The 26236-nt window shown below is 39.8% G+C and overlaps 1 protein-coding gene across 1 annotated transcript in view; it reads left to right on the top strand.

Moving 5' to 3' along the window:
- dnah5l (dynein, axonemal, heavy chain 5 like) overlaps positions 1-17947 on the top strand; it is a 233743-nt gene extending 215796 nt beyond the window's left edge. The window contains exons 71-72 of the mRNA XM_052015789.1: positions 1954-2175; positions 16865-17947. Coding sequence (XP_051871749.1) covers positions 1954-2175; positions 16865-17083 — 441 coding nt within the window. The 3' untranslated portion in view covers positions 17084-17947. The remainder of the gene's footprint in view (positions 1-1953; positions 2176-16864) is intronic.
- Positions 17948-26236: the final 8289 nt, after the last annotated feature.

The raw sequence follows: 26236 nt of genomic DNA, 5'->3' as shown, positions 1-26236 counted from the left end.
TAGCTGGTTTTTTCACATTTGTATTTCTGATTTTCTGGGACATATAAAATGTTACAGAATCAAATCAGATTGTTTGACCTAGCCAATGTTGGTTTGGATCAGAATTCACACATCTCAAACAATTTATATATGTCTTTTTTCTATTCTCTTTTTTTTGCAATTATCTTTATGCATTCTTGTTACAATCTCAGAGTTCATTTAAAGCATATTTACGGGTGAAAAATTCATCCCTGGTCTGCAGAGTTAAATGTTGAAGTCAATGGAATAAATTTCAGAGGCACTGTACTGTCATTACTATATTGCATATTCAATGCTACTGACCTGCAGTGAATCACTAGGCAAACATACTATTGCTTTAATAATAATCTTGAATAGCTCTTTCAGATTATCCCCTAATCAGCTCAGCAGCATTGAAAAGTAATATTCACACCATAAAAGTGCTAACCATCTCCAACAGAGTCTAAACAACTATTATTGATATTAAAAGGCATTACCATTGCCCAGTCCCCTATTATCGACATCCTGGGGATACAATATCAATACTGTGACAAATTAATACTGTGGCTACAAGAACAAATATTCTGGTTACAAGGCTGGATATCCTGTGGTGAGTGACTCATCTGATATAACACAGCCTTTTCACCATCAACACAGCAAAAAAAATCAAGTATAATGGAATACTCTCCACTTGTCTAACTGAGTGCAGCTCTAATAACAGAGGCCACTTTGAATGCAACAGCAGATTGGCACCTCTTTCCATCACTCTAAATATTCATTCTCTTCAAGAAAGATGCACAGCGGATAAAGTACAACATGCACTACAATTGCATTCCTAGGCTATTAAAACAGCAGTTCCTAAAACCTCAACCTCCACAAACAAAAAAGACAAGATGGATTGTGGATAGACAATAACGTGGCTTATCACTGCCTTCTCTAGGGCAATTAGTGATGGGCAGTAATTGCTGGCCTTGCTAATGACATTCACTTCACGAGAAAGTTACTCTTGCCACTTTCAGCATTTCCTTCCAATTATTTCCTGTCATTGGGCATTTTACACAACCTCTCCAATGTTCTTGTAGTGAGATACAGTTGATGTGATATGGTATATCTACACCATAATGATACCCCCTATGCTTCCATTGCAAATGGGGAAAAGACAGGCATGGATGACCAACTCACTAGTTCAATATTATTATCCCTATTTAATTGCCATGGAAGCTGCCAGAGGGGTAATAGAGTGATACAGTCACATGATCTTTCTGGTTCCTGCATCCAGGAGACTTAGTAGCAAAGGTTTTTGAATTGAAGGAGACTTTTGTTTTGATTTTGTCTTGGGATAGAATCCGTGGCAGAGGTTGCGTTAGTGTAATCACTACCAGTTATAGTCATGGCAGTGGCACGAAAGGAAACTTCAAAATTTTCCTGGTGACAACAAGGCAATTGAGAGCTTAGCAGGTACTCCTGTTCTTATAATAACTAATTTATTCCTTCTACAGACAACAGAGATAAAGCCAGATGGAAACTGGTCTTATCTCTCCTATAGCTAAGAGTTACCTCCTTGAAATTAGTAAATTATATTTATATCCAGGAATCACATCTCTTTTCACTGTATATTGAATAAACTGATTGTAAAAGAATGAAAATAACTTATCACAGCCTACTTTGCTGCTCGGTGTTCAACATTTGAAAAAAGCAGTACCCGAGATAACATAGAAAGCTGGCTTGGAGCAATATATTGTGATACAGTATATTGTTTTACAAACTATATTGAAAAAATATTTTGTTTTGAATGGCAGGAATTTTTCAAATGTCATCCATCTATCCAATCATATAAAGTTAACATTGGAAGTTATTTTTTGTTTCCCTCAAATGAATTGTGCATGTCTCTATATTTAGTAGATCTTATATCTGCAAAAAAAAATGTTTTCTAAAGAAAAAAATATTTCTCTGCAGGGCTTTTTGACCGCAATGCGACAAGAGACCACGCGTATGAATCTGAACAAGGGCTGGGCCCTAGATAGTGTTATTCTTTATAATGAAGTCACCAGAATGATGAAAGAAGACATTAATGCTCCTCCTGCTGCCGATATTGGTGGTGTTTATGTCTACGGCCTGTTTCTGGATGGAGGAGGCTGGGACAAAAAAAATGTGAGGCTTATGGAATCATCTCCGAAGGTAAGTATGACACACCTACAGCACTGAGTTGTGAAATATTTAGATCTGTAAAATATCATTTAGTGACCTGGGTGTGCATTATTTGAATAACTGGCAGATAAAGTTGAATATGCATTCTGTAGGACTCAGTTTGTGATTAGATCAATTGTGTGCTATGCAGTTATTATCATACCCACCATGTTATCCTATTCTATTTCCAGCTGATAAAAGAAGGCATCCTATATGGATTTTAATAATCTTATTAACCTGTCCTGTTATCTTTAAAGATCTGTGGACCTAGACTCCATGGTCTCTTTGTTCCTCCACATCACTCAATATCCTGCCATTTATTGTGTTACCATGTGGCACCTCACTAAATGCATTACCTCACTGTTCAGTGAATTCACTTTCATTTATCTTTTTTGTTTTGCCCAGACCATCTATAATTTCCTACAGTCTAAAGTGTTTCATCTCACTGTCAATCACACAGCCAGTTTTTCTTTCTATTTTCTGTAAACTTCTTTGTTAGCATGCCCACTTTATTTAGGGCTAAATCATTAATCTACATTACAAAAACAAGGAATTGAGTACTGAGCCCTGTGGAACCCAACTTATAACAATTTTCTAGTTACAAAAGCACATATCAACCATTATAGAACAAAAATGTTAAAATCATTCAGCAGGTCAGACAGCATCTGTGCAAGAGAAACAGTTTCAGGTTCAGGACTGCTCTTTCTCAGTTCTGATGAATCACCCTGTGCCTGAAATATTAACTATTTATCTTTCCACAGCCGCTCCCTGACCTGTTGATTGCTTCCAGCATTTTTGTTTTTATTATAGCTTTCTTTTTTTGATTCCCATTACTCTTCATTTCCTGCCACTGAACCAAATTTGAATCCAATTTTGCCACTTTGTCTTGGATTCCATGAACTTCTACTTTTTTGATCAGTTTGTCATATGAGACTATGTCAAATGCATGACTAGAATCCATCAAATACTCTCATCAACCCTCCTTAGTCTCTCCTAAAAAAAATTCAATCAATTTGGTTAGACATGACCTTTCCTTAACAAATACATGGTGACCGTATCTGATTGATTTGTGCCTTTCTAAATGAAGGTCTATACTGTCCTATAGAATGGATTGGAGGCACTTCTGGTAGATTTTTACTTTCCATTTGGATCCGAACATAGAAGTGTTTGTTACTGGATAAAGTTGTGCTTTTTCATTTTCACAAAGATGATTAAAGCAAGATTACAAGTTTCACTAGAACAGGACAGCAATAAAAGGGGGTCTCTTTAGAGATTTTAATGCTTTAACCTTCACTTCACCTCAGGCAGTGCCAAAGAATCTAGCTATAGGATACATCTGGCACTATAATGTTATACTAATGCTGAAGGTTACTTTGGAATTACCCCAGTGGTGGACCTAAATACTTTTGGTGGTACAAGAGAACAAAAAGCCCTGCACCATCAGCAACCCTCAAGACAGAAAGTATTGATAAAAGTGAATTCTGTTTATTGCATTTTAAGTATTCTGTTTTTGTTTAAACTCAGTTCTTTCCTTTAGTGGTTTATGTTTTCATCCTAAATTTCTGTGGTGTGTAGTAGCTCCCTGGTAGTAGGAATGACTGGCTTTTATGAGTGACGGCTCAAGGCATGAAGGAGGTATTGACCCTTTATAGCAAAGTCTTTAAATGCCACTTCAATTCTTGTCACTATATCTAATAGCACAGTGGCTGGCATACTCATTGGCACTTCCCACTATAGCATACATTTTGAAAGAAAGATGGTAATTGAGAGCTGGGTGCCTTGACAGCAGGAGCCTCTTTCATGTAAACTGTGCAAATTCTTCCTTAATATAAGATGGCATAAGAAAGGGGAGCCAGGGGTAGGCCAGGTGTTATCTTGACTCTGGTCTGCCATTCACTAAAATTGTGGCTTATGTGATCTTTGTCCTGTTGAGTCCCCATAATCCTTAATTCCCTAGTAGCCCAACAATCTAGCTATCTCAGTCTTGAATATGTTCAGTGACTCCCCATCCACTCCTCTCTTGTGTAGAAAATTCCAAAGAACACAACCCTCAGTTTTAAATGATAATGCCTTATACTGAGATCAAATTCCTCTCTCTAACTTAATGGAGAGCTAGTTAGACCAACAAACTATTTTATTAAACAGAAGAACATGGAGAAGAAGAGAATTTCTTTTCTCTGTGCCTACTATCAAACAGGGAATTAGTTCCAGCCATTTCAATATTCACAAAGTAGCAAAGGAGAATAGATATGATGCATTTCTTAAAGGTATACCCACCCAATATTATGTAAACCCATTTTAAGTAATAATGAATAACAGGAAAAATAACAAAGTAAACTGTCCACTTTTTGTATACTTTGACACAAAGTCCTCTAGATGTTTAAGAGAGAGACTTTTTTTTAAACTGCTCATGCTGTTGCCCACGATACTTGCAACGTAGATGCTACCTAGATTGTACTTTCCCTATTCTGACTTATGCCTCCCTCTTCGCTGCATATAACTCTTTCTATTGGCCACCAACTTTTTAGTCTAGTTTTGGAAAGATGCACAATCTTGCATGTCGGTATTCACTTTTCTGCATTTAAATCTGTCTTGTGTAATAGCCATTCCTTCAGGCTGTACTCCCAGATTCCACAACCAATTCAATCTCAGGTAAGTGAGTCCTGCAAATCTGCATTCATCTGGTAACAGTCCTAGCTCCAGTAAGAAAGTACCAAAGGATTCTCGCTGAGCCTGACTGCAAATAAAGAAGCAATATTGTTCACCTGTTTCATTTCTAAATGGGTTACACCGTGCTTGCAAAACATCTAATGCATTCTCAGAGGTCTTATTTGAGGGCTTCATGGTATGGTACAATTCTCTGCCCTTGTCGCCAATGAGATATAATGACACGTTTGCCTTCACCTATTCTAATTTATCTTTCATAACTAGATTATATGTGGTGAAAATCTTTCACTCTATTATCTCCATTCTTTACTCCAGTTACTTGTCTGGAGATCCAATTACTCAAATGACTATTTACTCAATGGTGTATAATCTCACTTGAATCACATAACTTGCTGCCTCCCAGTCCACATCCACCTAGTAAATTAATTTTCAGGCATTGAGTCTAAATTTCATAGTTTCATTGACCAACATTTTGGGCACCTTCTATCAGTATCACTTTATAAAATACTGGAGAAAAGCTGGTAAATTAATAGTGCTTTATTAAACAAAAGAACTTACGGAAGGTTCAGAGTGTTTCTCTTTCTGTGTGCTCTCTAGTAGACAAGCAACCAGTTCCCTCTAGTTCAGTACTCACAATGAAACTATAAATGGAGAGCAGCTGAGCATATGGTCAGTGGCAGGTAGTGCAGTTTTCTCATAGCCACAGCAGTCCAGGTTCAATTCTGATCTCTGGTGCTGTTTGTTTAGAGTTCGCACATTCTCCTCGTGTCTGTGTAGGTTTGCTCCGGGTTTGCTCTGATTTCCTCCTCCATTCCAAAGATGTGCTGGTTATTGGGTGAATTGGCTACTGTAAACCACCTGGAGTAGGTGGGTGATAGGAGAGTTGATGGGTGTGGGGTGGCAGTGGGGGGAAGGGGGGTGGTTAATGGACTTTTTTTTATTCATTCAAGGGATGTAGGCTTCACAGGCTGAGCCAGCATTTAATTGCCCATGTGTGAGAGAATAGATTACAGGGAAATAAATAGGGGAATGGGATTGCTCTGAGAGCTGGCATGGGCTCAATGGGCTGAATAACATCCTTCTATGTTGTAAGAAACTACAATATGAAATACAAAATTGAGCTACATATGTGACAGAGACGATGACTGACATGTTCTAGACATGCCATCAAATCTTCTTAGAATCTACTCTGTAAAGCCCTGTCAAAACTTTACATGTTTCAATGAATCATATATGTATCATTCTTCTCAACTCTTTAGTAGAGACCCAGTCTGCTCAATTTGTTTTCCTTAAAATGATCCCTGAAATCAATTTAATGAAACATCAGTGCTCCAGCTTCTGAGGCAACTCTCCTTAATTTAGAGGATCATTGCATGCAGTACTTGAGGCGTGGAGTCACCAAAACCCTGTGTAGTTGATGCAGAACTTCCTCATTCATGTATTCCATCTCTTTGCATGGAAGACCAACATTCCATTTGCCGCCTTAATCATGGTTGCATCCTCTGTTTATTTTAAGAGAGCACCCAGATCTCACTGAACACCAACATTTATTAATCTTACACAATTTAAATAATACTCTGCTTTCCTATTCCTCCTACCTAATAGGATAGGATATCTGCACATTATACTGCACATGCTTTCTTTTTGGCCACTTTCGTAACCTGTCCATCTCCCTTTGCGGGTACTTTGTGTCCTCGCAACTTAATTTTGCATCGTCAGCAAACTGTAATTTTCTTATCTAAACAGCAGATGCCCCAGCACTGTTCTTTGCTGAATACATTTCTATTAAGCAGTAATTTATGACTGCACTTAGGCACATACTGAAATCCTTTGCATTTGTTCTGAAACCTTTCATTATTCATTACAATGTACAAGACTGTAATTAAAAAAGGAAAGATCTACAGTTACGTAGTTCTCTTCATGTTCTCTTGTGGATATCACAAACCATTTTAAAGTCAATTTTTGAAGTGGGATTACTGTACTAACATAGGAAATGGTGCATCTAATTTGTGCAAAGTTAGCTCCCACGAAGAGAAATGTAATAACGATCAGACAATCTGTTTTACTGATGTTTGAGTGTGGGATAACGTTAGGACCCAGCCTCCCTGTTCTTCTTATAAAAAGTGCAATGAGGTCATTTTTGTTCATGTTAGAGACGCAAAGTAGCTTTGGTTTAACATCTTATCCAAAAGATTGCAGCTTCAACACTACTGCACTGGAATGACAATCTGGATATTTCTGTTAAAGTCATTGAAATTTAAGTAGGATCCTTCACAAGAACACAAGAAATAGGAGCAGGAGGAGGCCATCTGGCCCGTCGAGCCTGCCCCACCATTCAATAAGATCATGGCTGATCTGGCTGTGGACTCAGGTCCACCTACCTGCCTTTTACTCATAACCCTTAATTCCCCTACTATGCAAAAATCTATCCAACTGTGTCTTAAATATATTTAATGAGGTAGCCTCTACTGCTTCCCTGGACAGAGAATTCCACAGATTCACTACTCTCTAGGAAAAGCAGTTTCTCCTCATCTCCATCCTAAATCTATTCCCCTGCATCTTGAGGTTATGTCCCCTAGTTTTAGTCTCACCTACCAGTGGAAGCAATCTTCCTGCATCTATCTTACACATCCCTTTCATAATTTTATGTTTCTAAAAGATCCCCTCTTATTCTTCTGAATCCAGTGAGTATAGTCCCAGGTGACTCAGTCTCTCCTCATAGGCTAACCCCCTCATCTCCAGAATCAACCTGGAGAACCTCCTCTGCACCACCTCCAAAGCCAGTGTACCTTCCCTCAAGTAAGGAGACCAGAACTGCACACAGTATTCCAGGTGCATCCTCACCAGTACCCTGTACAGTTTCAGCATAACCTCCCTGCTCTTAAATTCAATCCCTCTAGCAATGAGGGCCAACATTCCATTTGCCTTCTTGATAACCAGTTGCACCTGCAAAACAACCTTTTGCGATTCATGCACCAGCACTCCTAAGTCCCTTTGCACAACAGCATTCTGCAATCTTTCACCATTCATATAATAATCTGATCTTCTATTTTTCCTTCCAAAGTGGATGACCATGCGTTTACCAACATTGTGCTCCATCTGCCAGATCCTTGCCCACTCACTTAACCTATTTATATCTCTCTGTGGACTCTCTGCATCCTCTGCACAATTTGCTTTTCTACTCAATTTAGTGTCATCAGCAAACTTGGATATGCTATACTCGGTCCCCTATTCCAAATCATTAATGTGTATCATGAACAGTTGTGGGCCCAGCACCGACTCCTGCGGCACCCCACTCACCACTGATTGCCAACCAGTGTAGCACCCATTTATTCCAACTCTCTGCCTTCTATTGGTTAACCAATCCCCTATCCATGCTAATATATTACTCCCAACTCCATGCATTCTTATGTTATGGATGTCTTTTATGCAGCACCTTATCAAATGCCTTCTGGGAATCCAAGTATTCAACATCCACCTGTACCCCTCTATCCACTGCGCTCATTGTATCCTCAAAGAACTCCAGTAAGTTTGTCAAACAGGATCTTCCCTTCCTGAATCCATGCCAGGTCTGCCTGTTAGAACCACTTCTATCCAGATGTCTTGCTATTTCTTCTTTACTGATAGCTTCAAGCATTTTCCTGACTACAGACATTAAGATAACTGGCCTATAGTTACCTGCCTTTCTTCTACATCTTTTCTTAAACCGTGGCATGACATTCACTGTCTTCCAATCTGCTGGGACCTGCCCAGAGTCCAGAGAATTTTGGTGAATTATCACAAGCGCCTCTGCTATAACTTCTGCTATTTCATTCAGTTCCCTGGGATGCATCTCATCAGGACCAGGGGACTTGTCTACCTTTAGGGCCACTAGTTTGCTCATCACTACCTCTTTAGTGACAGCGATTGTATCGAGGTCCTCACCTCCCATCGGGTCCATGACATCTCTCTTTGGCATGTTAGACGTGTCCTCCAGTATGAAGACTGACACAAAATAGTCATTCAAGGCCTTGGCCACTTCCACATTACCCAAAATTAATTCCCCCTTCTCATCTTCCAAGGGATCTATGTTCACTTTAGCCACCCTTTTCCACTTTATAAAATTATAAAAACTTTTGCTATCTGTTTTTATATTTTGTGCTAGTTTACTTTCATAATCTATCTTCCCTTTCCTTATTGCTTGCTTAGTGGTTCTTTGTTGCTTTTTAAAGTTTTCCCAATCTTCCAGTTTCCCACTACTCTTGGCAACTTTGTATGCATGAGCTTTTAGCTTGATGCCTTCTTTTATTTCCTTAGATATCCAAGGCTGGTTCTCACCACTCTTACTGTCCTTGCTTTTAACAGGAATATACTTTTATTGAGCACCGTGAAATATCTCTTTGAAAGTCTTCCACTATTCCTCCACTGTCCCACCATATAGCCTCTGTTTCCAGTCTTCGCTAGCCAACTCCTCCCTCATCCCGTTGTAATCTTTCTTGTTTAGGCATAATACACAGGTTTTAGATCAAACTATTGCACCCTCCATTTGTATGAGAAATTCAATCATACTATGAACGCTCTTTCCAAGAGGATCCCTAAGTACAAGATCATTATCTTACTTGTATCATTGCGCAGGACCAGATCTAAGATAGCATTTTCCCTTGTAGGTTCACTAACATGCTGTTCAAGAAAGCTATTACAGATGCATTCTATGAAGCCCTCCTCAAGACTGCCTCAACCATCCTTCACTGGAGGTTTTCCTCAAACTCAGGGCTAGTCTTATCCTTATCATACTTCATGCTAATGAATACGAGAAACTGAACTCTATAGGTATATTAAGAGTAAAAGGGTGGTTAGGGAGAGAATAGGTCCCTTAAAGATCAGCATGGCAGTCTGTGCATGGAATCAAAGGAAATGGGTGAGATTTTTAATGAATATTTCTCTTCAGTTTTTACTGTGGAGAAAACAATGGAAGCTAGGGAAATGAGGAAATGAGTGGTGTTGTCTTGGACCACATTGAGGAGGTATTGGAGGCCTTAAAGTGCATTAAGGCGGACAAATCCGCAGGGCCTGACCTAGTGCATTCTCGGACCTTGTGGGAAGCTAGAGATGAAATTGCGGAGGCCTTGCAGAGATTTTTACTTCATCTCTGGCCACTGGTGAGGTTCCAGAAGACTGGAGAGTGGCTAATGTGGTACCCTTGTTTAAAAAGTGTACCAAAAACAAGCCAGGAGTTCCTCGAAGGGGTAACCAAGAGAGTAGCTGAGGGTAGAGCAGTAGATGTTGTCTATATGGACTTTAGCAAGGCCTTTAACAAGGTCCTGCACGGCAGGGTAGTCTGGAAGATTAGATCGCATGGGATCCAGGGGAGATAGCAGATAGAATTCTTAATTGACTCAGTGGTAGGAAACAGGGTGATGGTCAAAGGTTGTTTCTTGGACTGGAGGCCTGTGTCTAGTGTTGTGCCTCGGGTCGGTTCTGGGACCTTTGTTGTTTGTAATTTATATAAACAATTTGGATGTAGACTAGAACTTTATTCCCTGGAATGCAGGAGATTGAGGGGTGACCTGCTAGAGGTATATAAGATCATGAGGGGCATAGACAGGGTGAAAACACGTATCTTTTTCCCAGGGAGTAGCTGCTAAAAACAACATGGGTTTAAGATTAGAGACGGGAGATTTAAAAGGGACATCAGAGTCAGCTTCTTCACGTGAAAGGTGGTGTGTATGTGGAAGGAGCTGCCAGAAATTATGGTTGAGGCGGGCACATTAGGAACATTCAAAAGACATCTAGATAAGTACATGGATAGGAGAGGTTTAGAGAGCTATGGGCCAGATGGGACTAGCTCACTGGGCAACACAGTTGGCATGGACAAATTGGGCTGAAAGGCCTGTTTCCATGCTGTATATAACTCATTGAGGTATATAAAATCATGAGGGGCATAGATAGGGTGAGTGCTCTTTTTCCCAGGATTGGAGAATCGAAAGCTAGAGGACATAGTTTTAAGGTTGAGGTGAAAGGTTCAATAAGAACCCGAGGGGCAACTTTTTTACGCTTTTTTACACAACTTTTGTACTCAGCTGCCAGAGGAAGTGGTTGAAACAGGTATATTAGATGCATTTAAGAAGTATGTGGGCAGGTATAAGGATGACAAGAGTTTAGAGGGATATGGGCTAAGTGCTGGGAAATGGGATTAGCTTGACTATACATCTTGGTTGGCATGGACATGTCTGGGCTGAAGGCCTTTTTCTGTGTTGTATATGATTCTAAATAGGTTTTTTAACAACAACACAATCTGAAGATTTTTTTCATAATTTATTCTGAGAAACAAAGCAAAGAAATGGCAGGACCAGGGCAACCAGAAAACTGTGGAAAGAGTTTACCATTCCTAAGACCTGCATTCCTCCCTTTGTTAATGACACAAACTGAGGTTAAATTATACATTTTTAAAAAGTTGTTGTCTGGAGTTTGTCTGGTTGCATCCAATTTGTGGAATTGGAATGTGATAATTAAGTGTTGCAGCACATCCATTTTCAAAATACGTAAGAAAAATGTGAGATTAGAGAGAAAGTAAAAATAAAAGACCTGAAAGATCATAAATTGAATTTACAGTACTAGAAAAGTTAACGATGAGTAATAAGATTTGACAAAATACTAAACTACATTCTGATACTTCACCTCCTGTGCCTCTGAGCTTTTTGATGACACCGTGAAATACAAAGCTAGGTCAAAAGAAGCATCAAAACTATTTCTTTATTAAATGAACATAAAAAAATTGCAGATGCTGGAAATCTGGAATAAAGCCAGATCAAAGCTGGAAATACTCAGTAGGTCTGACAGCATGCATAAAAAGAAAAAATAAGTTAACATTTCAGGTCAAAGGCCCTTCATCAGAATTAATGAAGGGTCTGCGATGGGAAAATATTAACTCTGTTCTCTTTCCGCTGATGCTGCCAGACCTGATGATTGTTTCCAGCTTTTTACCATATCTTTATTGGAATTAATGTTACAAGTTTATATGGTATTTCATCATATGTTTCATTCAAACTCTGTGGAATGCATTCACAAACAGTGAACCTTGCAAATAAGTCCCAGTGCATGTTTCCTTTGTGCTTTAGAGGTAATAATGTTATATCTTTATTTTTATTAGTTTCAACTCTCTAGCAAAAGGCTAAAGAATATCAGGGACAACATTTGCAGGACATGGTTGGAACAACCTGGCTATCTCTTGGTTTTAGCCACTATAATGCTATTTGTAATTTTGTGCTTGTTGAATATTCCAATTGCATTTTCAAAAAAATCAGATCTATTTCCTGTGATGTTAATTCAAAGCTGATGTAATTAAGATAAATAATTGGCTGGGAGACAACAGAAGGCTGATGGTCAGGTGATTGATAAGTTAACACTAACATCGAGATGAAAAACATTTCAGAAGCATTTCTAAAGAAATGGAGATAAATAGAGGACAGCTGGTCCAAAAGGTTAAAGCCCATGAGATCCAAGGCAAGTAAAGGCTGATGATTTAGGTTGTTTCTGTGACTGGAAGCCTGTGACAGCACAGGGATTGGTGCTGGGGCCCTTGCTGTTTGTTATATACATAACTGACTTAGATGAGAAGGGAGGAGGTATGATTTGCAAGCTTGCAGATGACCTGAAAATTGGTGGTGTTGTTGAGAATAAGAATGGTAGTCTTAGGCCTCAAATGATATTGCTCAGCTGGTAAGTTGAGCAAAGCAATGGTAGATGTAACTTAATCCTGATAAGTGTGAAGTGGTGCATTTTGTGGGATCTAGAAGTGGTAGGTTCCTAGGGAGTATTGAGGAATAAAGTGGCCTTGGTCTGCAAGTCCAAAGATCCCTGAAGGTGGCAATGCAGATAGATAGGACGGTGAAGAAGGCGTATGAGATGCTTGCTTTCATTAGGCAGGGCACAGAATATAAGAGCAAGAAAGTCTTGGTGCAACTTTTTACATTAGGCCACAACTGGAATATTGTGCGCAGTCCTGGTCTCCACCCTATAGAAAGGATGTGATTACTCTGGAAAGGGTGCAGAGGAGATTCACCAAAATGTTGCCTCGAATGGAAAGTTTCAATTATGCGGAGAGACTGGATCGGCTGGGATTGATTTCCTGGAGCAGTTAAGGCTGAGAGGTGACCCGATTGAATTATACAAAATTATGAGAGGCATAGATAAGGTGGATAGAGTCGCAGAATTGTACAGCACATAAATGGACCCTTTGGCCACCACATCCATGCCAACCTTTTAGCCCATCTACACAATTCCCATTTTCCTGCATCCTTCTATGCCTTGTCTATTTAAGTGCCTGTCTAACTGTCTCTTACATATAGTGATCGTATCTGACTCCATCACCTCCTCAGGCAGTGAGCTTCAGATACCAATCACTCCCTGTGTAAAACAAAGCAATCCACTCAAATCCCCCTTAAAACTCCTTCCTCTCATCTTAAACCTATGTCCTCTTGTTTTTGATACCCTTATATAACATTATTATATAACAACATATGTAAATCTCTGTAAGATCACCCCTCAGCCACCTTTGCTCCAGGGTAAACAAACCAGCTTATCCATTCTCTTCCCATTACTAAAGTCCTTCATTTTGGTGAATCTCCTTCATACTGTCTCCAATCCAACCACATCCTTTGTATAGTGTGGTGACCAGAACTGCACACAATAATCCAAGTGTTTTGTAAAATTGTAAAGTTGCAAATAACATCCCAGCTTTTATATTCTTTGCACGCCTTTGCCTTCTTCACTATCCTATTGACGCTTGTTGCCACTTTCAGCAAACTATGGACTTGAACCCCAAGGTCCCTCTGTTCATCAACATTCCTTAGTGCCCTATCATTTACTATATATGTCCTACCCCTATTTGCCTTCCCAAAATGGATCACCATGCATTTGTCGGGATTAAATTCCATCTGCCAATGCACCACCCAACTTTCCCTCTGATCTATATTTCGCTGCAGTCTGAGATAACCTTCCTCAGTCTCTACACCACCAACTTTAATGTCAAATGTAAACTTACTAGTCATACCTCCTACATTCACATCCAAGTTGTTAATATATATCACAAGCAAACATTGATTCCAGCACCGAATCCTGTGGTACATAAATGGTCACAGACTTACAGTCAGAAAGGCATCCTTCTACCACTGCCCTCTGCCTCCTACCACCAAGTCAGTTTTGCCTTGGATCCCATATGCCTTAACATTTTGGACCAGCCTACCATGTGGGACCTTGTCAAATGCCTTACTATTGGTATTGGTTTATTATTGTCACTTGTACCAAGGTACAGTGAAAAACTTGTCTTGCATACCATTCGTACAGATCAATTCATTACACAGTGCAGATACACTGAGTTAGTACAGAGTGCATTGAGGTAGTACAGGTTAAAAAAAAACAGAGTACAGAGTAAAGTGTCACAGCTACAGGGAAGTGCATTGCAGGTATACAATATGGTGCAAGGTCACAATAAGGTAGATTGTGAGGTCAAGAATCCATCTCAACGTCATCACCATGGGATAGAAGCTGTCCTTGAGCTTGGTGGTATGTGCCTGGGCAGAGCAGTTGCCATACCAAGCCATGATGCATTCAGATAGGATGCTTTCTATGGTACATTGATAAAAATTGATGAGTGTCAAAGGGGACATGCCAAATTTCTTTAGCCTCCTGAAGAAGTAGAGGTGCTGGTGAACTTTCTTGGCCATGGGGTCTATGTGGTTGGACCAGGACAGGCTGTTGGTGATGTTCACTCCTAGGAATTTGAAGCTCTCAACCCTCTCGACCTCAGCACCGTTGATGTAGACAGGTGCATGTACACCGCCCCCTTTCCTGAAGTCAATGACCAGCTCTTTTGTTTTGCTGACATTGTGGGAAAAGTTGTTGTCATGACACCATTCCACTAAGCTCTCTATCTCCTTTCTGTACTCCGACTCATCATTATTTGAGATACGGCCTACTCCGGTGGTATCGTCTGCAAACTTGGAGTTAGAGCAGAATCGGGCCACGCAGTCATAAGTATATAGGGAGTAGAGTAGAGGGCTGAGGATGCAGCCGTGTGGGGCACCAGTGTTGAGGATAATCATGGCGGAGGTGTTGCTGCCTATCCTCACTGATTGGGGTCTGTTGGTCAGAAAGTCAAGGATCCAGTTACGGGGGAGGTGTTGAGTCCCAGGTCTCGGAGTTTGGTAATGAGTTTGCTTGGAATTATAGTATTGAAGGCGAAGCTGTGGTCAATAAACAATAATCTAACGTAGGTGTCTTTACTGTCCAGATGCTCCAGGGCTGAGTGTAGGGCCAGGGAGATGGTGTCCACTGTAGACCTGTTACGGCGATAGGCGAATTGCAGTGGGTCGAGGTTGTCTGGGAGGCTGGAGTTGATGCGTGTCATGACCAACCTCTCAAAGCACTTCATGATAGTGGATGTCAGAGCCACTGGTCGGTAGTCATTAAGGCATGTTACCTTGCTTTTTTTCGGTACCGGGATGATAGTGGTCTTCTTAAAACAGGTGGGAACCTGAGATTGAAGCAGGGAGAGGTTAAATATATCTGTAAATACTCCTGCCAGCCGATCAGCACAAGATCTGAGCACTCAGCCAGGGACACCATCTGGGCCAGGTGCTTTCCTCGTGTTCACTCTCCGGAAGACTGATCTTATGTCCTCGATGGTGACCACGGGTTCAGTTGCATTGGAGGCTGTCAGGGTGGGTGGTAACAATCCACTTCCCTTCTGTTCAAAACACGCATAGAATGCATTAAGCTCATCAAGAAGGGATGCGCTGTTGTTAACTAAAGACCATATAGTAAACATTTACCACCCTCCCTTCATCAATCTTCTTAGTTACCTCCTCAAAAAACTCAATCAAATAAGTGAGATAGGATTTCTGCTGCACAAAACCCTGAAGATTATCTCTGATCAGCCCCTGCTTTTCCAAATGTAGTTAAATCCTGTCCCTTAGGATTTTCTCCAATAATTTCCCTACCACTGACGTAAGGCTCATTGGTCTGTAGTTACCTGGCTTATCTCTACTGCCCTTCTTAAATAAAAGAACAACAATAGCTATCCTCTAGTGCAGATGCAAAATTTTCCATCAGGACCTTAGCCATCTCCTCCCTTGCTTCTCATAGCAAACTGGAATAGCTCTCATATGGCCGTGGGCATTTATCAATCCTTATGCATCCATGATATCTGACTCCTCTTTTTTAATACTGACCTGCTCCAGATTCACCATGTACTGCTCCCTGAACTCACTGTCTTCCATCTCCTTCTCCTTGGTGAATCCAGATGAGAAGTATTCATTTAAGACCTCACCCACTTTGTCTGGTTGCACACATATCCCTTTGGTCCCTAAGGGGACCCACTTTTTTCCAGGCTACTCTTTTGTTCCTGATATACTTAGAGAAGATCTTGGGATTCTCCTTGATCTTACTTGCCAAGCATATTTCATTTCCCCTTTTTACCTTCCTAATTTCTTACTTCTCTCCTGCACATTCTTTATTCCTCAGAAGACTCCCTCACTCCCAGTTGCCCATATCTGCCATATGATTCCTTTTTTTCCGATCAATATCCTTTGTCATCCAAGGTTCCCTCATCTTTGCCATCTTTGCCTTTCCTCCTTACACAATGGGTCTGAACTCTTACCAATTCTCTTTTAAAAGACTCAAGGAAGAAACTTTTCCCCATTGGAAGAGGTGTCCAAGAGGGCATGGATTTAAGGTGAGAAGGAAGAGGGTTACAAGGGATCTGAGGGAAAACTTTTTCACTCAGAGGTTGGTTGTAATCTGGAACGCATTGCCTTCGATGGTGGTGGAGGCAGATACTGCACAACATTTAAAAAACATCTGGATGAGCATTTGAATGACAAAGGTTCAGTAGGCTGCAAACTAAGTACTGGAAAATGGCATTAATGTAGGTAGGTTCTTGATGGTTGGTACAGGCATGGTGGGCCAAAGGGCCTGCTTCTGTACTCCCATTTGTGTTTGCTTGAATGACTCTTCTTTCCAATTGTCTTTGCAGGTATTGTTCACCTTGCTTCCAGTCGTTCATGTGTACGCAATTAGTGCCACTGCACCTCCTGATTCAAAGAAACAGCAGGGGGCATTGTATTCATGCCCTGTGTACAAGAAGCCCAGGCGAACTGATTTGACGTACATCTTCTCTCTGTATCTGAAAACAATACAGAGTCCTGATCACTGGACACTGCGTGGTGTGGCTTTACTCTGTGACTCCAAATAAATGCAACAAAATGAAAAAACGATGTGAATTATGCAAAGTTCATTTAAGTATTGTGTTTAAATTAAATTCTGAAAATATGTTTATTCTGTTGCACAGTTTTGTAACGTATGTGCAGCATTCTGGGAGTTGTTTGAACACGGCTTGTAAGGTTTAGCATTTATTCTTGGAGGGTAGAGGATTATTTCAACATGTTTTACACCGTCAGATCTTCTTTCACAAATATAAATGATGAACAGGGAGGCTGCCTCACAAAATTAGGCAGGGTACAAAATAGGTTTTTCCATCTCTTGAATCCCCGAAGCCTTACCACTATCTTTATATATATAGCAATGTGATGGAATAGTCTGCACTTGCCTGGATCAGTGTAGCTCTATCAATACCTACAACACAGAGGACAGAGTAGCCCCTTTGACTCGCATGCCATGCGTCACCCTGAATATATTGCCTCCACACTGGCGAACAGTGTGTGTAGTTACTACAATATTTGACAACACCTCAAAACCCATGACTTCTTTCAGCAAGAAGAACAATGGAAGCAGGATCATGGGAACACCACTCTCTGTAGGTTCCCCTCCAAGTTACACACCAGCCTGACTTGGAAATACTGTATGTCACGTTTCCTTCATCATTGCTGGGTCTAAATCCTCTCCAAAAGAATTGTAGAAGTACCTTCACCAGAACAATAGTAGCAGTTCAAGAAGACCATTCCTCACCACATTCTCAATGGCAGTTAAAGATGATAAACACTGTCAAGTGACACTCACATCCCATAAATAAAATTTCATTGAACGGGTAAAAATTCACAGGAGTGCCTTATTACATTAATATTTTAAAGAGTTTGTTTACTTTCTGAAGAACCCTAGTTGTTTTCTGACCAGAACTTTTCATTTTAGCAGCACTCTTCTCTATGGTGCTTAGGCTGTGTGGTTTCCTAGTTTATCTATAAAAAAATTAAGCATGCTAATACTGAGGTGTTTGATTTTCCATGTGGTTAAATACTAAATTTGTTTACTGTAGATATTGTACAATAGTTGGAAAAAAATATCCTGAATAAAATGCTTGAACCTAAAATATTCAACATTGTTTTCACGTATTATTCATTTAATCAGCAAAGAATAAGCTCTGAGCCCAATTTTGAACATAAAACCTTCAAGATAAAAAAAATTATTTCCAATTTACTTCAGTAGGAGTTTACCAACTGCTATAAATTTGGAACAGGATCAGTAAAAAAGATAGGTTAACACATGGTTGAAATTGTATAGGAGAGAAGACTTTGGGACCTTAGAAATCGGAAGGAACAGACAGGAACCAGGTGATGCAGATTGAGATGGTTTAATGCATGTGTTTGTCAATGCATGGTGTATGGTATACAATGTTGGTGAGCTAAAGGCCACGTATTACATAATATTTACAGCACAGAAGCAAATCTAATGTGTTCATGCCTGCATCTAAACTCCAGACAAGTCTTCTTCCATGCTTTTTCATCTAAAAACATTGAAGTATCCTATTCTTTTCTGCTTCATGTCTTTCTCTAGCTTCCCTTGGAACGCATCAATGGTCATCACCTCAACTACTTATGATTCCACACACTAATTAATCTCTCCCTGGATAATAATTTTTTCTCTTGATTTTCTTATTAGATTTATAAGGGGCTATTTTATGTCTCTGATCCCTAGTTCTGATCTCACTTGCAAATGGAAGCATCTTCTTTGTGCATACTCTATCAAACTTCCTCACAATTTAAAGACCTCTCTCAGGTCATCCCTTGAGCTTCTCTTTTCTTGGAAAAACAACTCCAACCTGTTCAATCTTTTTAGTATCATTTTAGCAAATCTTTCTGCTCTTATGAAAACCAGAACTATACACAACACTCAGTTTATGACCTATACCAGTGGTTGGTTTAACATAATTTCTTTATTTTCAGTTCTTCCCTTGTGGAAATGAAATTGAGTGCATAGATCTTGTTTAAATGACCTTATTAAGCTGTATCATTGCTTTTAATGATTTGTACAACTCTATACAATTTAGATAGATTTTCCCAGGAATATTTTGCTTCTATATTCTTCCTCACAAAATATACTATTTTAAAAAACACGTTGAACTTCACTTACCAAATTAGACGCATGAGATTACAGAAGAGTACCAATAATTTGGAACTAACCTAAACAAGAGACGGCAGATGCTGGAAATCTGGAGCAACACACAAAATGCTGGAGGGCCTCTATACCTCTCAGGATTTTATACACATCTAAAGGTAACCTCTCAGTCTCCTATGGTCCAAGGAATAAAGTCCTAGCCTGTCCAACCTCTCCCTATAACTCAGTCCCTCAAGTCCTGGCAGCATCCTTGTATATCTTTTCTGCACTCTTTCCAGTTTAATAACATCTTTCCTATAGCAGGGCGACCAAAACTGAACTAAGTCATAAGGCTACAAAAGATGAGTGCGGCCATTGGGCTAGTGTGGGGTAATAGTGAGGCGTGGGCTGGGTTAAGCATGATCCATTTGAGGATGCTAATTGTCTCTTCTGTTATGACAGCAAGTCATTTGTGACACATATTTTACATGGACTCCAGAGCAAGAGACATGTTTTTTTGACAAATAGCCCTCTTCACTCAATAGCCAACTGATTCTGATGCAGAGAACACAGCAGATTGCTACAGAATAAAGGAATCATGAGAGTTACTTGATACTGTGTGTGATGCACAGTGTATAGTCACACACCAGTTAGGCAGTAAAGAAGCCAAATCCTTTTCAGCTGCAGTACAGCTCCCAGTGCTGACATCTGGATCACAGTGAAAGCTGTAGTCCTCACAACATTGATTGCCTGCTGCACCTTCTGCCCTCTGACATGAGTCAAGGAATTGTACTCAGCTCTCCTGGGAGTTAATGCATCAGCTGCTTCCCTAATGCAACCATGAGCTGCTGCAAATATCTTCAAGTCCTGCCTTGAAGTAGTCTGGTGCATAAAATTAAATTGGTAAATAGTAACTGTTACGGACTCGGTGAACGTCCCTTTAAGATAGAGTTAGTAGTGTGTGTGTGTCTGTGTGGCGTGCTTATGTCAACCAAAGATAAAGGACGTAATGACGTTGTTGAAGAAGTCAGTTGAAGTCAGTCAGAGGAGAGAGAGAGAGAGAGAAAGGAGAGAGAGACACCAGCCTGCTAGTTTCTCTATCGATGGATGAGAAACAATAACTGTGTCTGTTACTACAATCCACGTATGGAAATTGGAAGTAATCCGGTGGAGTTCACTTTGTCGTTAACCTGCAGAGGGAAACAGGTATTTGTGTGGACGGCCACGATTCAGATGCTTTTCGGGGTGAGGAAGTCACTACCGAGTAAACACAGGTGTCGTTTGGGTTCCATCGTGGAACATTTGGATTTCATAATTACTCTCTCTATGTTCTCTACATCTACATCTTATCATCAGACAACGGCGGTTGTTGAAGAAGCCTTTGCTCATGTTTCACCTTATGGCTTGCTGAACTGAACTTTAAGAACCATTCCTGGACTTGGAGTTTGGGACTTTGCCACACACACACGAAGAATTTAGTTTTTGGAGTTAATGTTCAAGGTTTAACATTTTTACTTCTAACATTCTAACATTTTTACTTTTATTTTTCTTATTATCATAAGTAGTTATTAATAAAGTAGTTTTTAACACTGAATCATGACTCAGTGTGTTTCTTTTGTTGCTGGTTCGTAACATAACATGGTCACGCCAGTCTTTGTACCTACTGACAAAACAGTGCTTTCACGTTCTGGAGATGGAGTTGCATTTCACATTTGGTCCTTCAGCTTCGTTCATCCCCCCCACAACGCCAGTCATTTGAGAGGAATCACTGCCCTTCACTAATTTTAACTTTATTTAAATTAATATTAATGCATGTGTTTTTTTAGGAACAGCTGACGTATTTCAGTGACGACATCCTTTCTGGATTGCTATTGCCTCACAGACTCTTCCTGTCTGAAGTTCAGGCAGGGAATTGTTCCCTAATATTGTGGGCACAAGACCACCAGGAAATAGGGACAGGAGCATACCACCTGCCCCCTCAAGTCTGCCCTGCTATTCAATGTGACCATGTTTGATTTACCCCAGGCCTCAACTCCTCTTCTGTTCCAGATCCCCCTAGCCCTCAATTCCCCAATCTATCAAAAAAGGTATCTTCCTTTACTTTAAATACTTCTTATCATCTAGCCCCCCCCCCCCCCCCACAACTCGTTGAGGTAGAGAACCCAGTCTCTGTGAGAAGAAATGTCTACATACTTCAGTTTTAAATAACCGGCCTCTTACCTTGAAACTATGTTCCGTCTTTTGAGATTTGGGTAAGGTAACTAAAGCTGTCCAGATGTGGCCTCAACAACATTCTGTACAATTGTAACAAAGCTTCTCTATTTCTAAGCTTCAACCCTTTTGCAATAAAGGCCAAAATACCACATGCGCTCTTAACTATTTGCTGTATCTGCCTGCTAACATTTTGTGATTCATGCACAAGAACACCTCGATCTCTCTGTACTTTCCTCACTTGTAGTTCTGTCCATTTAGATAACAATCTATCCTTTAATTCCTCTTACCAAAGCGCATGACCTCACACTTTCCCACATTAAACTCAATTTGCCAGGTTTTCACCCATTCTCTCAAACTATCTATATCTTGTTGCAGAGTTACAATATTTGCATCACAACTTGCCCTTGCACATATTTTTGTGCCATCAGATTATGTCTCCTTCCTCCTCGTCCCTTACCTCCACAAGCTTGCTCTTCTCTGCCTGCGCTCTGCTCCTTCTGCCAGTCTTGCTGCATTGCAAGAAGGATGTTTGGTGATGAACCTCTGTCAAGGAGCAACTAGCTTATGCAAAATTTTATATTTTATCAAAATTCTTAAAGATAAGATATCTTTATCAGTCACATGTACATCATAACACACAGTGAAATACATCTTTTGTGTAGTGTTCTGGAGGCAGCCCGCAAGTGTCACCACATTTCCAGCACCAACATAGCATGCCCACAACTTCCTAACCTGTACGTCTTTGGAATGTGGGAGGAAACCAGAGCACCCAGAGGAAACCCACACAGACACGGGGAGAACGTACAAAATCCTTACAAACAGTGGCCAGAATTGAACCCAGGTCGCTGGTACTGTAATAGCATTATGCTAACCGCTACACTACTGTGCCTGCCCCTACACTACTGTGACTGCCCCACTATCTGCTGCATCACTGTTTGTACACATCAGCAACTTTAAAGAACTCCGGATTGAACAAAACATTTGTAGAATAATCGTTAAATACAGTAGAAAGCAACTAGTTGGTGGGGTTTCTTCAATGCATTCATCTGTACAAGTTGAGGTATTGTGCTGCAGTTTAGCACCACTGGCACTGCTCAACATCATGATCTGCTTACTCTATGCATGTCCACCAGATGTCAGTAAAGCTTGCTGTAGCTGCCTTCCCAATTCAGTCACTGGCACAACTTGTGTTACACGCATCAATCTCCATATTTGAACCAATCTGCCACCAAAATGTCCAAAAGCTTTGATGGCACTGAATTCTGTGTTCATTGACATTACTTTCAGTGGGTTTGTGAAGCTGGGATTCATTACTTCATGGAGCGTGGGTACATTACACCAAAAAAGAGGATGGTTTATTTTGTTTCTTCCAAGCTTGTAAGTATGTCTGCCACTCAGCCTATGAAAACCTATAAAGCAGGTAGATGTCATGGGAAAGAACTTGCAACTTAATATGCTGAAAATTTAAAACTCATTCTCTGAGTCATACTTTGGGTGATTCCATTTTCTGTAATTGGAATCTGTTGAGTATAACATATTAATGATATCATTTCTAGGAAATGCCACTGCTCTAAATAGGCATTTGTAATAGTGAATGAGATAATAAATTATATATTCTGCTATTGGCCCGCTGAGTCCTCTCAATACTCGTGAAGCAAGGCTGCCTCTTATTACCCCACTAAAACTGCATTGAACATACCTGGGGAATGGAGGACCATAAATGCTGGAAATCTGCAGTAAAAACAGAGAGTGCTGCAATGAGAAAATAGTCTTTAGTCCGGAAAAGTAGAAAGACAGGTTAATGTTCTGGTGAATACTTTTTGATGACTAGTTTCCTTTAGAAACATTAACCTAATTCTTTTTTCAGATGTTAACAGATCCACTAACAGATTCCAGCATTTTCATTTTCATTGGAGACTTTGTTTTAGTTGTTATCTCATATTTCACTTCCACCAAAAGACATTTTCACAGATCAATCTTTTGTATCATAAAATTTCTTTATGGTTTACAAAGGTTTATATGCTGGCTCTAGCTCCAAAGACTAATCACTTGGTGATTCTGATCCATATTATATAAATATTGGTTTAAAGAATGCATTGATTTACACAGTCTGATCCCTAGAAAGTCCAAGGTGAGTCATTACATTTTGTTTTTCCTTAAAACAACATATAAAACAACATATGTATTTGATTTGCAGTTTAAATCCAATAATTTCTTTAATGATTTAAGTGGTGCTGCAAAACATGTGATACAAAATAAATTGCCAGATTACTTCATCCTTGCAAATAGATTTCAGTGCTATTTAAAGACATTGCCAATGCATTACCAATAGAATTAGTAAAAGCCTCCTATTTGCATTTCATAGTGATGTGATTTCTTGGCGATGTGAAGCCGTAGCCCAGTTTAACTTACTTAAATGCTTCACACTCTTCAATAAATTTACATTTCTTGTGGATTTAGCACTTCCCATTATCACTTAATTGTCAGTCCTCTATAAGTATGTATTTGTGAAAGACAATTCCAAAAAAAGCTCTTCGGATGTGCATGCATATTTCTTTGTGAGAGTTTCATCAAATCTCTCTGCTTGAAGTTTGCCAGCACAACATCAGTACTGAATGGTTGCTTAATTTGTCTCTTATGAAAACATGGTTATCTTTAGATGGATACATTGCTAGTCTAGTAATTCAGCTTCTGCAAACCTGCTAATTAGAACGATTACGATAGAAAATAAAAACTGGTATGTTTTTAAAATATCCCACCATAAGGGAGAATAATTCTATAATTGCAATGACAAATCATTGTAATCAATAAGTCAATAAAAAGAATTTGAATCTGCTGCCTGACATTTAGTGGAAAAATATTTTAAAAGTGTGTCTTTATCAATTTCACAGCACTACCAATTTGACCTTCATTGTAAAAATGAACATTTAGCTCCCAACAAGAAATACTTTACTGTAATTGATCAAATTGAAGAAATTGAAGTAGTTGTATTAAAGAATTTCTTCTTTAAATATTCAAATAAGATCTGAGCTTGTTATTGCCCGTTGCTAATTCTCAATGTGCCTGATGCACCTGGAGCAAAGCGTCTAGTTGTCACACAGCAGCAAGTACTCATCATGTGGACAAGAGTGTCAGGCCCAACCACTGGGGATTTCTTGCTCGGTGCAAACTGAGCTGTTGGCTTGGCTTCCCTGTTCAGGAGCTGCCACTTCCATTCTATGAGGAAGAGATAGGAACCCCTTTTCATTCAGCACAATATAAATGCTAGAAGAAAGTGTACATTATTATCATTTGAGAGGTTTTAATGTTGGGATAGTTTAAAAGCTGGAAGTGAATTGTAAATGCTATTTAAGTTTTCTGTCTGACCTGCAAGGCAGTAATGGATAATGGTAGCACCCAATTTATTTTTAGAGGGAAAATATTAGTTTACGTCCAATGTTTAATTTACCTTAGGTACTGAGTCCAAAATGGAAACTGTGTCAAGCCAATAGCTGTGCTTGCTCTTCAGTATTACTTTTAAAAGAGCAGCTGGCAGAGAGGCAGCATAATTTTCAGTTCAAACAAAATAAACTTCATGCATTAATTCAAATTCCATTTGTATTAATTATCCAAACCTTAGTGTTAAAATGATTAAGGGATAACGGGAAAAGTTGGGAACAAGGTCCTGAAGTGGATGCTCAGCCATGATCATACTGAGTGACAGAACAGGATTGAAGGGCCAAATGGCCCACTCCTGCTCCTATTTTCTATGTTTCTAAACAAGTCCAGATTATTTTCTTAATATATTGATTTCCATTACATTCATGCAAGTATTTTTTGTGATGCCTTAAATTATCATGCTTCATCCACCTTCCTCTTCTTTCTGACTCAGCCAAGAACAACCTGCATTTATATACTGCCCAAAGACATGTAATTTGTTCCTAGGTGACCTGATGCATTGATGAGAAAATGGATTGTTGATTGTGTTTCTGTCTGTTTTTATTCCCCTCCAATAGTCCCTTTGTTCCAAAGATTAGAAATTCCCATGAGTGGGAGCTGTAGTTGAGTGCCTGCAATGTACTATTCTGGGACAAATGCGTTGTTCATTCTACTGCCCCCTTGCTTCCTTCTAAGAAGCAACCATATTATTCACAGAAAATTCTGCTAAGGAAGGCGTAATTATTTCTAGCTGAGATCCAGTGACACTTGGGTGTAGGACTTTGGTATTTGCTGCTGAGCTTTCGAACTATGGCATTGAAAATGAGCTGTAATCAATTGCAGTGATATGCACTGCTCTGTATGTTTTAAATGTGATCTTTGATCTGAAGTATCAGTATCAGTCACTCAACCAGTAATATAATCCTTCAGGTCCTGCTGATTCGGTCTTACATGCCAACAAGTGGATCGCTTTAAACTCTATGTTGCTGTCATTATTACACCATTAATTATATGCAAACATTAAGTTAACAAAACATGCACAATACAGCAATTTAATATATATCAAAGGCATTATTATTCTATGGTCAGGAGGGCATTGAATAATAAAATCACAAGATCAGGCTATTACGGCTATGCATCTGATTTTATAGATGTACTGTTGAAAGTAACCTAACTGGCTGCATCATGGTCTGGTACAGCAATTTGAATGCACAGGAACGTAAGAAGCTGCAGAGAGTAGTGGACTCAGCCCAATACATCAGGGGCACATCCCTCCCCACCATTGGTAGTATCTACAGGAGGCGCCGCCTCAAGAAGGTGACATCCATCATTAAAGTTCCTCACCACCCGAGCCAGATCATCTTCTCACAGCTATCATCAGGCAGGAGTTACAGAAATCTGAAGTCCCACACCACCAGGTTCAAGAACAACTACTTCCCTTCAACCA

The sequence above is a fragment of the Pristis pectinata genome, chromosome 5 (genome assembly GCF_009764475.1).
Source record: "Pristis pectinata isolate sPriPec2 chromosome 5, sPriPec2.1.pri, whole genome shotgun sequence".
Classification (NCBI taxonomy): Eukaryota; Metazoa; Chordata; class Chondrichthyes; order Rhinopristiformes; family Pristidae; genus Pristis; species Pristis pectinata.
Note: the sequence above shows the minus strand (reverse complement) of the source record. Positions and strands in the feature narration are given on the sequence as shown.